General features: G+C 44.1%; 1 protein-coding gene across 1 annotated transcript in view; it reads right to left on the bottom strand.

Annotated features, from left to right (window-relative positions):
* Window positions 1–3,634: 3,634 nt before the first annotated feature.
* The window catches only part of CHEK2 (checkpoint kinase 2), a gene marked incomplete at its 3' end in the record, with an annotated part of 38,808 nt that continues 25,808 nt past the window's right edge, over window positions 3,635–16,634 (bottom strand). Inside the window, exons 9-15 of the mRNA XM_082853192.1 lie at window positions 15,421–15,520; window positions 13,644–13,730; window positions 12,491–12,654; window positions 12,149–12,264; window positions 11,045–11,130; window positions 4,546–4,626; window positions 3,635–3,724 (exon numbers count right to left, since the gene is read on the bottom strand). Coding sequence (XP_082709318.1) covers window positions 3,635–3,724; window positions 4,546–4,626; window positions 11,045–11,130; window positions 12,149–12,264; window positions 12,491–12,654; window positions 13,644–13,730; window positions 15,421–15,520 — 724 coding nt within the window. The remainder of the gene's footprint in view (window positions 3,725–4,545; window positions 4,627–11,044; window positions 11,131–12,148; window positions 12,265–12,490; window positions 12,655–13,643; window positions 13,731–15,420; window positions 15,521–16,634) is intronic.

Genomic DNA, 16,634 nt, shown 5'->3' with positions numbered 1-16,634 from the left:
CTCAACCTGGAGTAAAACAATTAAGGGAATAATTGAAAAGTCTTGGGTGGTACCTCACTTAAGGCATAGCTGGATCCAGGTGCTCAAACGATAACCTCAGTGTTTCTACAATCTCTCAGCTCCGCTTCCCTCTGTGATGACTTCATTCTCATGCAGTTCTCTCCACATAGTGTCCTGGGCAGCTCCTAACTCACACCTACCATCATGGTAGGGTGAATAATGGCTTCCAAAGATGTTCTCATCCTAATTCCCCAGAATATATGAATATGTAACTTTACATATTCATAGCAGGAGCTGTTTCCCAGTAGTTCCAGCCAAAGTCTTGGATTTTCTTTCACTGGACCCATTTGGGTCACGTGACCTGCCTGAGCCAATCACAGCAAGATTGGCCAGATCTGACTATATGGAGCCCCTCTAGGAAGGGGGTGGGGTTAACCCTGCCAGAAGGACCTGGGGTTGGGGCAAGTGGGAAGAGGGATTCCCCTCCCCCAGAATAAATAGGGTTGCAATTACCATAAGAGGCATCAGGTTCAGGACAGACACAAAGTACAGCTCTCTACTGCACCATCATCAAGGCACCGGAGGTCCACCACCAAGCAACATGCCTGTTCTTCAAAAGGGACTGGCAGTTAGTTCAGTCACTGGGTGGTACCCCTCCACCTCTGCTCCCACCACCCACCCCAGACCTGGCATTTCCCAAATCTGTTTTGTCAAAGGCATCTCAGTTATCCACCCATCTTGTGTGAACCCAAAAAAGGTAAACAGGTGATGTTACTTCCTTGCTCAAGAACTTTCTATGGCTCCCTCTGGCTATGTATGTGACCCTCCCACCTTTAATGATAGAAGCCAACGCTGACAGATCCCCTACCAGGCACTTTAAATGAAACTTCCACCACTGAATCCTCAGAAATGCCGTATTAAGATGGTACTCTTATGGCACCCAGTTTACAGATAAGGAAATAAAAGCTCAGCAATTAGAAGTAACTTGTCCAAAGCCAAAGGTCAGGAAGTTCAGAGAGCTCAGATTAGCACAATATTGCTCCCACTAATGATGTTGCCATCCCAGCTCCATTTGCTCACATTTCAAAATCCTGTGCCCACCTCCAGCTGGGTGGGCAGTGAGAGGAGCTCTACCAGAGGAGCCTCTAGGGACCCCTTTGTCTTCTATAGCATGCGGGGTGTGGGGGGGGAGGCAGACACCTAGGTACCATCTCCCCCTCTATGACTTCAAGGGATAGGGAGAAAGAATTCCCCAAAAAGAAAACCGGAGTATAAGGTTAAGAAGAGGAAGTGGATGCTGGGTGTCCCCATATTGGCAGCTGATGTCTCCCCATTAGTAATGAGTGTATTAGCTTCCTCTGGCTGCTGTAACAAATTACCACAAATTGGGTGGCTTAAAATAACACACATTTATTCTCTTAACTTTTGTAGGTCAGAAGTCTGAAATCAGTTTCACCTGGCTAAAGTCAAGGTGTAAAGTAAAAGGACTGGTTCCTTCAGGAGGCTCCGATGGAAGAATCCATTTCCTTGCTTTTTGTCTCTCAGCTTCTAGTGGCTGCCTGTAGTGGCTTGTGGCCTCTTCCTCTGTTTTGAAAGAGCACCACTCCATCTCTTCTGACTCTGACTCTTCCTGTGTCCCTCTTAAAAGGAACATTGTGATAACACTGGGCCCACCTTAATAAAACAGGATGGTCTTCCCATCTCAAGATCCTTCACTTAATCACACCTGCGAAGTCTCTTTTGCTATGTAAAGTCACGTATTCATAAATTTTGGGGATTAGGATAAGAACATCTTTGGAGGCCATCATTCATCCTACCATGGTAGGTATAATCAGAGAGCTAATACAAAGTGCTCTGGAAACAGAGAAGGGCTCGCTGACTACCCCAAGAGGGAAAGATGCCCTAAGAAACCGCAGCCTTCACATTAAATATTCAAATGAGCTAAAACCCATCTAACTTGGCAATCTCAGCCTCATTCCTTTAAATAGGCAAACCACCTAAATCCCCATCTAGCCCTCAGCAACAGGCCAGCCAAGCCTCAGAATGCTTGCACACCCTTCTAATTTCCATTGCCAACCACCACCCTCATTGCCTGAGGCAACATCTGTGTGCCCCTCACCCTCCCCTGGCTGGCTCACCAGTGGCATCTGAACCAAGACACTCAACTCATGGCATAGTCAGCAAGCTACAATGTGGCCTAGCATCAGTCAGCCAAAGTTACAAAAGAAGCAAAATCAGTGGGTCAGAAAGAGACAAGAAGAGCCAGCCATTAGAACTGCCTGGGCTCCTGATGGCTCCCAGGCCCAGCCCTCTGTAAGGTTGAAACAGATCCCCTTTTCCATGAAGTAATTTGAATGGGCCTCTGTTCCTTGTCACCAAGATGTCCCAGCTTCCACAGATCATGGCGTTGTACCCATTCATCATGACTGAACATACTGGCATTCAAGATTTAGAAAGCAGTCTCATGTGAGTTTTGTCAGTGTGAGTCAACATCCCTGAGTCTGAATGAATAAGGGACGGAGGAGATGAGGAACATGAATTTGAGTCAGAAAGCCCTGGGTTGGATCCCAGCTCTGCCACTTCCTAGCTGTGTGACACTGGGTAAGTCACCTTACTCCTTCAGCCTGGGTTCCTCACCTATAACATAAAGGTGATCAGAGGACCTAGCCCATAGAATCACCAGACAAGAACAACCTAGGGAGGCGCTTTACACAGGGCCTCCTTGGTCATCATTGGGTCAACATGACATGCCCACATGCCTTAGTCACATTTCCAAAATCCAAACAGCTCTGAAACTGGGGAGTCCTCCATAACTCTCGTGGCAGAAAAGATGGACCTGAAGTGACATGAAGCTATTTACAGTTTTCTCTATTCCTCTTACTGTGAATATTTGCTGCAGAAATATTAAAGTGTTTGGTTATAGGATTCAGTGGGGTATTACGTATAAACACAGTTGATGTGCCTGGTCCTCTTCCTAAAATCAGGAAATTTTTGAATTTCACAACTTATCTGGCTCTGTGGTTTCAGGGATGATGAGGGTGAGAATGGGACTCTAAACTGACCCGTGGGGGAATTCCCTTGCAGTCCAGTGGTTAGGACTCCACACTTCCACTGCAGGGGGTATGGGTTCGATCCCTAGTCAGGGAACTAAGATCCCGAAAGCTGCATGGCCAAAAAAATAAAAATGAAAAACAAAATTTTAAAAAATTAAAGTTAAAAAAAAAAAAAAACTGGCCCATAGTAGATGCACCAAGGTACCGACCGTCTTGTAAGGACTCTGGCCAGTCTCGACAAACCCCACCCTGACTCACTGTGCCCCATCCCCTGCAACTTTAGGATTTGTATGCCACTCACCCAGGGATACATCCCAAGAAACCTGCCTGGTTACAGCCAAGGAAAAGGCACCAGAGGAAAGGCACACAACTTCAAATATGCACACACTAAAGGCGTGTAATTAAGAGCTGATCAACAAGCAAAAGCACAAAGCCCAGGTTCCATTACATTTTGAATTGTGTATCAATGATTGTGGAAAAGCAACTGTTCCCACAATGAAAATACAAGCTATGCAAAACAGATTTAAACAACATGGCAGCTGGGTTCAAGAAAGTACATTTCTTTCATGGTCAACCGGTGTTCACGAGACAGCAGCACAAACAGCCAGGCGCTTTGTGGGGTCGGCATCCTCTGCTTCCCCTTCAAGAAGCCGCTTTTGACTTGTAGAAGGCTGAAAGTAAGGGAAAAGAGAGAGATGTTCAAAGAAAACCTCTGGCTTGGTTACAATTTACCAAAGTTTCCCTATATACTTCCAGTAAACTTGGAGCCTTTCATGTGAAACTCCTAGGACCAAGAATACTGGTTGTCCTCATTGACTCTGAATCCCCACCACACCCCTCCCAAACTCAGACACCCTTATCGGACTGACATTTCTCTCCCTTGGGGCTTCCAACCACTCAATGATGTCTATTCAAAGTAAGAAGCATAACCAGCCTCCTCTTGGTTGTCTTCTAAATTAGGAAATGTAAAGAGACCACAATACCTCTCCCAGGGAGCCTCAAGTCTTGCTCTTTTGTGGGAAGACAATCTTTTTTGTGTCTTTGTTTCCCCATTTATAAAATTGCAAGGGAGCAGTAGGAAGAGGAGTGTTACCGAAAGAAGGCAGGACAGGAATGAACAGATATTAATTGATACCTACAAAGAACTTTAGAGGAATAAGATTATAATCAGAAATCATTAACCACTCCCCCAAATTTTAAATTTTTCAGCAAATTTAAATCTGAGCCTCTAATAAGTCTTCCAATCTTGCCTTACAGGAGACTTCCTGAATAACCCCTAGCTGTGCTTCTCTAATGCATTAAACATGGTCTTCATTATTAAATCTTCTAAAGGTGCCAGAGCAGATCAAGCTGAAACAAAGTATCTACTACATTATTCCTTACCAAAAAAATGTTAAGCAATCACTGCTAAAGAGACTATTCAAACTCCTTATCCTCCACTCATTTGACTCTTCAAACTTAGCCTACATTTAATGACCATGATCCAGAATACCTGGGCGGGAACCTGGGGCAGAGTCATCGACTTTTCTTCTTCAAAAAGCAAATTCTTAAATTTTCTCTTCATGTCCTCATCCTGTGAAGAAATGAAAAACAAGTAGGTTGTGAATGAGGGAAAGAAAGCTCCTGAAAGGCAGGGCTAGGATGCCCCTGAAAACAGGGAAGTAGGCTAAGATGGGGATGAATGTGGAGAAAAGGGAAAAGTCTAATCAGCAGTCGGTGCTCAGTCAACACTGGCTGAACCAAACCCATACGCTTAAGAGCTCCGGGCGAATGTCTACTACTAGTAGACTGACTAAAACATAATGAGCCACTGTCACCTTTCCATTATATAACTATGTAACAAAAGGATTGGTTGACTAAAATATACTTACGGAATTACATAATTTCATCTGTGAAAACAAGGGAGCAAAGAAATAGTTGCTTATCCAAACCTGTCATATAAATTTATTTTCATTATATGATCCTTGAAAATCTGTGGTAGAAAATGCATTACACTATGTCGCAAAGCCCCATCAAACTATTTCAAATGGTTTCAAGTGTTTTGACTAGTGTTAAGGTAGGAGAGAATTATTAAGGACTTGGTAAACCGAAAGGTGATATACAAATAATAAAAATAGAAGTAATTATTATCAATAGAATATAGCTGAAATATGATAAAATCTTCTGAAAGAGCATTTTCTTGGTTTTCACTATATTTTAATTTCATTAGCAAATAAATTTTATTTTGCAAAAAACAAAACAAAACAAAAAAACTCCAGGTGGGTCAGAGAGAACCATAGACCTTAGTAGTCAATCTTTCAGAGCCAGCATCCCAGATCCTGAGAGATGGCGATCAGGAGGTCAAAGGCTGGGGTTGGCTCCATGCTGCTCCCCAGATCTTTCCAGGAGGTCCCCCCTCCCACTGCCAACAATGAGACCAGTTACCAGGGCCACCCTAACAAAGCAACCCTGCACCCGAGAAAAATTCACCCAGCAAGCACTGCACAAGTTGCCAGAAGGACTTCAAGCCCACAATATCCCAGAGCTAATGAGAAAAAAAAAGTGAACAGGTGTTTCTTGCTGCTGGAGAGGGAAATGAGGGGTGGGGCAGGGTACACAGAAAACTCCTGCCCACCTCCATGAATAATCACTTCTGCAGGGCTCACTTCTGCATCTGGGAGCCCTGAGAGGTGACAGCCCTCCCTACCTTCAGAAAGGTGAAACACCCAGGACTAGGACTTGGGCTTTGGGGCCAGCTGAAAGCTGAGCTCAGCCACTCACAAGTAGCATGTGCAGAATACAGACCCAGAGCAGCCCACTTCCAAATCCTCATGTACTTTTCCATCCAACCCCCGCTCCACTCCTCCCACTACGCCAAGTGCACCATGGTGGGTGCGGAGAAAGGACCTAGGAGTGAAGGCCTTCAATATTCAGCAATTTGATGGATATAGAAAAATTAGTGCTCGAGGATGAATTCACCTGTTCTACATCTAGTAGCTAGAATCACCTGCTTCCATCACTGTTTATTGCATCATTCAGTGTAGCTCCCCACTGCCCAAGTGCCAAGTTCATCTGGATTCCACTCCACACTGTCCTCTAGGATCTCACTTCTCAGCAAGGCCACTCTCAAAGGTCCATTCCTTATTTCCTCCTACACCTGCTTACAGCCTCCGCCAGAAATGCCCTCTGTGCCTCCCTGCCCACCCACCTCCCTCATTCATTCAGTGAACAGTTGAGGACCCTTAGATGCCAGGCACTGTAATAAGCACAGGGGCCTCCATATCAGAGGGACCCAACCAATGTTGAAAATGCTATTCCCCCGTCGCTGTGGCAACTGAATTGTGATTGTCATGGCTGAACTATGTGAGTTATGACTGAATTGTGCCCTCCCCAGACCCCATTTATATGTTGAAGCCCAACCCCCAGAATTGTGACTGTATTTGGAGACAGGGCCTTCAAACAGATAATTAAGTTAAAATGAGGCTCTTAGCTTAAATATAAGACATGACACCATAAAACTCCTAGAAGAGAATATAGGCAAAACATTCTCTGACATAAATCATACCATTGTTTTCTTAGGTCAGCCTCCCAAGGCAATAGAAATAAAAGCAAAAGTAAACAAATGGGACCTTATCAAACTTACAAGCTTTTGTACAGCAAAGGTTTTGTTTGTAGTTACAAACAAAACCAAAGGACAGCCTACAGATTGGGAGAAAATATTTGCAAATGATTCGAGCAACAAGGGCTTAATTTCCAAAATACATAAACAGCTCATACAGCTCAATGACAAAAAAAATCAAACAACCCAATCAAAAAATGGGCAGAAGACCTAAACAGACATTTCTCCAAAGAAAACATACAGATGGCCAACAGGCACATGAATAGAGGGATGCAAATCAAAATTACAATGAGGTACCACTTCACACTGGTCAAAATGGCCATCGTTAAAAAGTCTACAAATTAAAAATGCTGGAGAGGATTTGGAGAAAAGGGAACCCTCCTACACTGTTGGTAGGAATGTAAATTGGTGCAGCCACTATGGAAAAACAGATGCAGGTTCCTCAAAAAACTAAAAATAGTTGCCATATGATCCAGCAATCCCACTCCTGGGCATATATCTGAACAAAACTATAATTCAAAAAGACACATGCACCCGTATATTCATAGCAGCACTATTTACAATAGCCAAACAACCTAAATGTCCGTCGACAGATGAATGGATAAAGATGTGGTGCATACATACAATGGAATACTACTCAGCCATAAAAAAGAATGAATAATGCCATTTGCAGCAACATGGATGGACCTAGAGATTATAATATGATATCACTTATATGTGGAATCTAAAATATAACACAAATCAACTTATCTATGAAACAGAAACAGACTCACAGACATGAAGAACAGACTCGTGGTTGCCAAGGGGGAGTAGGGGTGGGAGAGGGATGGACTGGGAATTTGGGATTAGCAGATGCAAACTATTATATGGAGAATGGATAAACAACAAGGTCCTACTGTATAGCACAGGGAACCATATTCAGTATCCTGTGATAAACCATAATGGAAAATAATATGAAAAAGAATGTATACATATATATAACTGAATCACTTTGCTGTACAGCAGAAATGAACACATTTTTTAAAATATAAATTTATTTATTTATTTACTTTTGGCTGCATTGGGTATTTGTTGCCGTGCACGGGCTTTCTCTAGTTACAGCGACCGGGAGCTACTCTTCGTTGTGGTGGGTGGGCTTCTCATTGCAGTGGCTTCTGACGGAGCACGGGCTCTAGGTGCACGGGCTTCAGCAGTTGTGGCTCACGGGCTCAGTAGTTATGGCTCACAGGCTCTAGAGCGCAGGCTCAATAGTTGTGGTGCACAGGCTTAGTTGCTCCGTGGCATGTGGGATCTTCCCGGACCAGGGCTCGAACCCGTGTCCCCTGCATTGGCAGGTGGATTCTTAACCACTGTGCCACCAGGGAAGCCCAACACAACATTGTAAATCAACCATACTTAAATATAATAAATTTTTTGTTTAAATTGGGCTCTTAGGGTGGGGCCTTAATCCATTATAGCTGATGTTCTCATAAGAAAAGAAGAAGACACCAGGGATGTAAGCACACAGAGAAAAGACCAAGTGAAGACACAGAGAGAAGGCAGCCACCTGAAGGGCAATGAAAGAGGCCTCAGGAGAAACCAAACCTGCTGGCACTTTGAAATTGGACTTCCAGCCTCCAGAATTGTGAGAAAATAAATTTCTATTGTTTAAATCACCCAGTCAGTGGTACTCTGTTATGGCAGCCTGAGCAAAGTAATACTGCTATGTCATCCCCAGGCCACCCTGCCCTTAGACAGTCTCCACACCGTGTGAACTTGTGGGTACCGGAAGCCCTGTGGGCAGTCCTCATCCTGGGGATCCTCCATATTCTGTGCCTACCCTTATTACCACATGTAGCTCACTGCTCTGTAGTCAGGGTTGGCTGCCACCTGGACTGTGTATCCACAGTGCCTAACAGTGCTTGACACATGAGCTCCTTACCTGTCCTCTGAAAGCATGAATGAATGCATGAAGAGATGAAACCATGCAGCCAAACAGAAATGACCACAAGCCTATTTAAGCCTGTATTTAAAAGAAGTCATCAGTTGGGAATTCCCTGGCAGTCAAGTGGTTAGGACTCAGTGCTTTCACTGCCGGGGCCCGCATTCAGTCCCTGGTTGGAGAACTAAGTTCCCACAAGCCATGGCACAGCCAGAAATGAAAATAAAAAGAGTCATCGGTAAGCAGTAATCTGAAAAAGGAGATCATTACATACCACAGATAGAATGTGTATCTGTAAATACCCTTCCTTTGAGATGTCTACAATCTATTCAAAAATGTGACATTGTAATATGCCTCCAAGTTAAGCAGGAAAAAATCCTCTATTTCAAGAAGTAAACATGGACTTCCATGGTGGCGGAGTGGTTAGGAATCCGCCTGCCAGTGCAGGGGACATGGGTGCATGCCCTTGTCCGGGAAGATCCCACATGCCGCGGAGCAACTAAGCCCGTGCACCACAGCTACTAAGCCTGCACTCTAGAGCCCACGAGCCACAACTACTGAGCCCACATGCCACAACTACTGAAGCCCGCGTGCCTAGAGCCCGGGCTCCGCAACAAGAGAAGCCACCGCAATGAGAAGCCCTCGCACCGCAACGAAGAGTAGCCCCCTCTCGCCGCAGCTAGAGAAAACCCACGCACAGCAACAAAGACTCAACGCAGCCAAAAATAAATTAATTAATTTAAAAAAAAAAAAGAAGTGAACATGAGGTCAAAGGTGGGTATAAGGGATGCTCCCAAAATTGGACACTGTTAATAACAAAAAAGAGATCAGAATTCACATTCCAAACACTCAGTCCAGTGCCAGACCCATAAAACCATTTAGTTTCCTCAAAAACACTGAATTTTCCCAAAATGAAACCTAAACTGTCACTAGCAGGTGATTTTTGTGGGCACTTGGCATCCTCGTCCTCACTGAATGTTCACTCCGCCTTCTGCTGCAAAAATAAAATGTGGACAAAAGAGTATTCAAGTGAGACCCCTGTGGCAGGGTTGAATTTCACCTTTTCCTTAGTTGTTAACAATTTTGAGACAAAAAGTACAAGAAAAATAGGCTATGCTTGTTTGTACATTTTGGGCAGATGTAAACCCTGTTCCCAGGCCTAACTGGCAAGCTCTGTTTTCTTCAAGATTAACACAGCTCCTCTACCTCCATATCTGGCCCCCAAGAGTTTCCCTATTAAGGCACATGAAAAGAGCCAAGAGGAATGTTTTCTTTTTCATCAAAATTAAGTCCCCACATGCAAAGGCACCCTTTATTCCAAATTCCTTTTCTCTAGGGTCCTGCAGTTTCAAATCTGTGTGGTCTATTAAGTGCTAAATCATCTGACAGATTTTTTTCTGGAGGGACTGCTGTTTCCAGGGCAACATCCCAAACACATATATCTACTTTTTGTTTCTTGTAAGGATTTCTCATTCTCAACCTGAGCTGGCCTGAGCAGAACTGTTCGGTGTGGAGGGCTGGAAAAGAGAAAGAACGAGGACACTCTTCCCAGAGCTCCAGAAGCACAGTGCTGAGACTAGATGGCCCAAGGAGTTCCTGGACTAGAAATTCCCACAGTATGTGAGCCTCCAGCTCAAACAACCTGGTTAAGTCCCCCATCCCCACAGGAAACAGAGACCAAATGAAAGTTAACAGAAAGGCATATGGCTGTGCTAAAAGGAACTCCACTTAACAGAAGACCTGGCATCCATCAAAAAGCCTGCCCGAGGCCATAGTGAATTCTAACACCAAAGACTAGCCCACCAAAGCCACTAAGGACTTCCAACCCTGGCAGCTCGAATGAGATCAGTACATAATCTAATGGCAGCCACAACCCCCAGCAGGGACACAGAGGAAATGCAGACTTGAAAGGCACAGGTGACAATCTGCTAACGGCATGCTGCCTCACCATGAACGAGAAGTGGGACCCCTCATGCCCGATCACTTGGGCTTCAGAAGTAGCCAGATTCTACCCCAGCGAGGCTGCTCCCCTCCTCCCACCCCTGCTTCCCTGATCTAAGGTTGAAGATGGCTGGAATGCAGCCCATCCCGCCCGTCTGGGGTACGGTGTTTGAGAGAAGAGAAGGACATAGCTAGGGTGGAAATTTGGAGCTAGAACAATCTCTCAAAGGAGCACAATGGAACACAACTGAACCGCAGACACAGGGAAGCCAAGTGGAACCAGGACAGGCCATAAAGTGAGCTTGTCTATCCAAGTCAAGTTGTAAAGGTTGCACACAAACACGAGACACACCCACGCTCAGACCCACAGACAAACATACACATACCGACACACCTAAACCTCAGTCTTTAAAAATTGCATTAAACAGACCCAACAAAGCAAACGTATGTTTTCATCCTCTTCCCCATCTCTCAGGCACCGTTCAGGGCTGCCCGGGTATTTTAGGCTGGCAGGCACTGCCCCATACACACCTGAAGCCACGGGTGTCTTAAAGCTTCTTCTGTCGTAAAACGTGCCTTTGGATCCACTATCAACAACTTCTTGACGAGGTCCAGAGCTAAAGCAGTAAGATAATTTGGCAAATCACAGTGAGAAGGATAAAGGCATTAAATCAACAAAATTAGAGTGTGCCAGAATCACAGGCCAACATCCAGAAAGAGGAGAGAGGGGCTGAGGTCATTGTGATCAGTAGGCATGGCCCCCTAATCCTCCCCACTCTGTATTTGTCCACGTGCTCTAGAACACCAGGAACGACCATGATGCTCCCCAACACTCCCTGCTCAGACATCACAACCTCTTAGCTCTCCGTCCCTACTCTCCTTGCTGGACTCAAGTTCAAACTAATTAAAGATGAATTTCCCCCAATTCTAAAACTCAGGATGTTCAGCCAACTCTCTCCAAGACCCACAGAGTGATGGTGAGAGCTCCTCGGCCAGCGAGAGTTCACTCCTTGAAATACCAGGCTTGGCAGAAACAAAACTTGACAGCCAGCAACAAGTGGAGGCTGGTTGTATATTGCAATATTATTCCTTAGACACTGTGACACTTAGCACAATCATCTGTGGTACATAGTTTTAGTTTTCTACTTTTTCTTTTTAGAATTACAAAGTTACCTTTTTAAATTCTAAAATACAAAGTAATTACATTTAGCTCTTGCTGTGCTTACTAATTCAAAGGAGACCTTGTAACTAAAAAGTTACCCATTATTTTGCACACTTAAATAGATACCAGGCACAGTGAGCATATTATACTTAACCCTCACAAAACCTCTTAAGGTAGGGGTTGATTGTGCCCCTTTTACAAATAAATGAAATGGAGACCCAGAGATGTTAAATAACTTGCCTAAGGTCACAGAGCTAGGAAGTAGCAGACCCGGGACACAAGCCTACATCAGCCTGGCTCTGGAGCCCAAGTTCCTAATAATTTCCTTTGCCTCTCAAATGGTGTAAAACTAACAACAGAAAATAGGAACAGGATTGACAGGAGAAAACATCACAGAGTTTGAAAAGAAATTCCCACCACGGCACACACACATTCTAGCAAACCACAAATTCTTAACCCTTTCGTATCCATACCCTTCTCTGAGACCTCTGACCAGACTTCAGGAATGAAGTTGCATTTTCCACTGGTGATCTGATCCTTCAGTGACACGTGAGTCTTATGCTCAGAGAAAGGTGGATACCCACTAAGGCTTAATATTGGTAGAGAGAGAAAGGAAAAGAAATCAAGTGGCATTCTCAGTGGCATTCATGGATACATCGATTTCTTTTTCAGCATCATGAAAAATTAGGTGTTGCTTTAAATTGATGGTCAAAATAAGTGACCTAAATTAAACACAAGCTCTCGACCTGGACACATTGCTGATTTCACCTAAATACCTCCAACCAGAGTCTGAAGAGATGAAAACTTTTTCTTACCAAATGAAAAGAATAACTCCTAAACTCCAGCAGTCCACAGCACGGTTATATCCAGCAGTCCCAAAAGAATTAAGAACCTCAGGAGCCAGGTAAGTGGGGGTACCACATAAGGTTCTCATCAGAGAGGTCTCCCCCAAAATCTTGGACTGCCCAAAATCAGTAATCTAAAGTAAGGACAAAAGGGAATCACTTTTAATGACATCATAAAATAAAGAGTAACACAGTCTGCCAGTCCCAAAAGACATGCAGATTAGAACAGTTCCTATCCTACGGTTCGTGCTGCCATTAATCTGGAATCTACACATTGATGTTTTGGTAAGGTAATTTTAAACTCTGCAAGTTATTTAATTTTGCTTAAATGAAAATTCCTGAGCCAAGGAACTTTAAGGCCCAGGTTTTCTCAACTTAGATCTGGGTTTTCTGTAACCTTACGAAAGGCTTATAACCGTAAACAGACACTAGAATTCTAATTAGTTATTCCTGGTTCTCCTTAGACCCGGTTTCTCAACCTTGGCTGCAAACTGGAATACCCGAGGAGCCTGAGGAAAATATTTACACCTGGGTGCCATCTACAGTGATTCTGAGGTGTAGGCTTGGTGTCACAGTTTGTTTGTTTTTTTGTTTTGTTTTTTTTTTTGCCGTATGTGGGCCTCTCACTGTTGTGGCCTCTCCCGTTGCGGAGCACAGGCTCCAGACGCGCAGGCTCAGCGGCCATGGCTCACAGGCCCAGCCGCTCCGCGGCATGTGGGATCTTCCCGGATCGGGGCACGAACCCATGTCCCCTGCATTGGCAGGCGGACTCTCAACCACTGCACCACCAGGGAAGCCCTGTTTGGTTTTTTTTTAAAATCAACAGAGGAATCTAAAATGAAGCCAGGATTGGGAAGTGCTGTTTTAAACAGAGGGGATGTGTTTCTCCCATCTAGACCCCTACTTCCTCCCTCTGAAGATGAAAGTGGCTTATACACAATGGAGCTCAATAAATGCTCATTACATCTGGATTGGAGCAATACCATCTGATCTCTAAAAGAATTGCTAAAAGTGGGAAGGTCAAGTTCTCTACCTTTTTATGCTCCTACTTTTTACTTGATGAATTTAAAAACAGTTTCTGAACAGAAATCTACTGGCTACATATAAAACATACATTTCTTACCTTTATAAGGCAGTCCTCTTTTTGAGATGAGAGTAGAACATTCTCTGGCTTTAAGTCCCGATGTATAATGCCATTTTCGTGAAGGTACTGCATAGAAAGACAGGCACGACCCTTAGATATATCGAGTAGTATGTAAGGGGGGAGAGAGAGAGAGAGAGAGAGAGAGAGAGAGAGAGAGAGAGAGAGAGACACACACACACACTTTACAGCTGGATGAAACTGTAAGCCATGTTACTCACAACCATATTCCCCCAAATCATAGAAAACCACTGGATAAATGGATTAGTGTTTACAAATTTGTTTGTAAGAAACTCTTTAAAAAAGTAGAAAAATGGGGCTTCCCTGGTGGTGCAGTGGTTGAGAATCCGCCTACAGATGCAGGGGGTGCGGGTTCGTGCCCCGGTATGGGAAGATCCCACATGCTGCAGAGCGGCTAGGCCCGTGAGCCATGGCCGCTGAGCCTGTGCATCCGGAGCCTGTGCTCCGCAACGGGACAGGCCACAACAGTGAAAGGCCCGCATACCGCAAAAAAAAAAAGTAGAAAAATGAAAAAGGCAACTTATGACAGTAGACATTTTACTTCACTCTTCAAAATAATAACTATCCCTTCATATTGGCAGAAACAGAAGATGTCAATTTCAATAATAAAAATGTAAATGGATGATATAAAATATTATGAGACCATCTTAAACTATAAAAATTCCACCAAAATAGTACATTTGGTTATTCCATCCCTGAGAATATTTTTAAAGGGACTCTGTAAAGTACACATGTGTAGATTATCTGTTTGAACACCCAGAGTTAACATATTCCTTGATGCAAAGATTAGTCTTTGAAAACTATGGCTGAAATAGAATGGTGATATTTCTTTGTGTATTCATTTTTATATACTAAGTCATATTTCTTTAGGAAAAATAAGTTTCCCACATCCACTGATCTGTACTCAATTCATCTTAATATTCTTGGTATAATATAAGGTTGGGAACAAACCATTAAGAGAGTAAAGCACTGATTAGGTATTTATGGGCTTCAATTTTCTCTGGATATCCCTCTGGCCTAGAGGAAAAATCCTCCAAGACACCTCCACTCATCTGGTGAAGCCCCCAGGGTGGGCACCCAGGTAGACCAGCCCCTGGAAAATCTCCCTCAATCCTCACCCAATGCAAGAGCTGCTCCCAATCACTGCGTCTCTTGCACACAGTAGGTTCTCAAGGGAAGAGGCCTTGGCAGGGAATCGCCACAACCAAATCTGGGTTGAGAAAGGGTGATGTTCTCTGAAGCATGCAGGGTGCCATCAGCTGTTCCTCCACCCAACACTTGCCCCGAATATTGAAGAGAAGGCAGAGCATGTCCTGCCCGCGTGCCTGCTACAGTTAACAAGATACTACATGTGTAAGAAACCCCTAGCACTGTGCCACAGGGGTGTGATCTGTCCTCATACCTGCCCAGCTCCCCCCTTGAGAGGTAAGGGGGATTTTTGCAGGGATCAGGCAGCAGTAGAGATCCCTTCCCCTCCAGGAATACCTCCAAGCTAAAGAGAGGCCATGTGGGAATGTGTTTATTTCTTTAACTTCGTTTTTTTTTACTCTCTTAAGCCTCACAGCAAGAGCTTTCTCATCTGAGTCAAAGGGGTGGGATGTTTTTGCCAAGAATGGAACAACCCACACACACACTCTGTTCTCTGGGTTTTTATCCCTGGTCCCTCATCTTCTGCCTAACTGGGAGAGTAACACTTAAAAGAAAGTACACTCTCAAAAGCAGCAAGGGCTTCTCTTACCTGCACAGCCAGGAGCATCTGGTAAAAATAGAGTTTGCATGTAGCTTCTTTCAGGCGCTTATTTCCGACCACCCTATCAAACAGCTCTCCGCCTTCCATCCTGAAACACACAAGCAAAGCAGGGGGTTCATTCCTGGAGGGAAACTCACTTGGAAGGAAGAGAATAACACAAACAAAGCAAACTCATTAAGACAAGCAAAGTGTTCATTCACTCGACTCCCATTTGTAAAAGCAGTAAGGTAATAAGCCTCGTCCACAACAAAGATGTGCCCATTGGAAACTAAGGAACAAGGAAAGATGGAGGAAGAGCATGGTGGGAATTGCAGACGCTTGGGGAGCTTTTAAAAAATCTGATGCAGTAGATCAGAGGTGGGACCCAGGAGTCTGCATTTTTATTGTGCACCCCAGGTGGTTCTGAGATTGGTGTAGAGGAGAAAGCAGGAACCTACAATCAACTGGGGTCTGAAGCCCAGCTCTACCACTTCCCAGCTGTGGGACTTTGGGCAAGTTACACAACCTCTCTGAGCTTGTTTCTATCTCCTCAAAAAATGGGGATAAAATCCCACCTACCTTGATGGCTGTTGTAAAAATTAAGAGATAACTGATGTAGGTAAAGCACCTGGCACAGTGGAGATGCTTGGCAAGATTATTCAATCCCTCTGCAATTCAGTTCTCATTTCTGTAAAGTGGACCCAAAAACAGTAACTCACCAGTAACTTGTAAGTAATCTGGATGACAGGAAAGTTAAATGAGTCAATCCCTGTGACGTGCTTAGAGCAGGACTTGGCTCATATTAAGTGCTTAATTAGTATCAGTTACTGTTATTGTATTACTATTACTATTATTATTAAAATGTTTTAACTAGATCCAGTCAAATAACAATCTCCTATTTCATAGCAACAGATATTCCCTTAAGTACAAGGGCTGTCCAGTCTGTCCTAGTGCTATGACTGGGGCTGCTATTTACTCTATAATCTTAATGGTCAGCCAGCATAGCCACTGTTTTCCGCTCAGGAGTAAAGCCTTGTCTGTCTGCCATGACAGCCACTCCCAGAAACACTGCACATTTATGCAGAACGAACATCAAAACGGGTCTCTCCAGGAATGAGACAGGAAATTATTTTAATCACACCAAATAAACCTGCAAGAAAACCAGCACCTGAAAGATACTCAGGTGTCACCATGCAACCTGGTACTATGATCCCAAGCAGCAA

This window comes from Leucopleurus acutus, assembly GCF_964270905.1.
Source record: "Leucopleurus acutus genome assembly, chromosome: 13".
In the NCBI taxonomy this organism is placed as follows: Eukaryota; Metazoa; Chordata; class Mammalia; order Artiodactyla; family Delphinidae; genus Leucopleurus; species Leucopleurus acutus.
The sequence above is the reverse complement of the archived record's forward strand: the minus strand, read 5'-3'. Positions and strand labels throughout refer to the sequence as shown.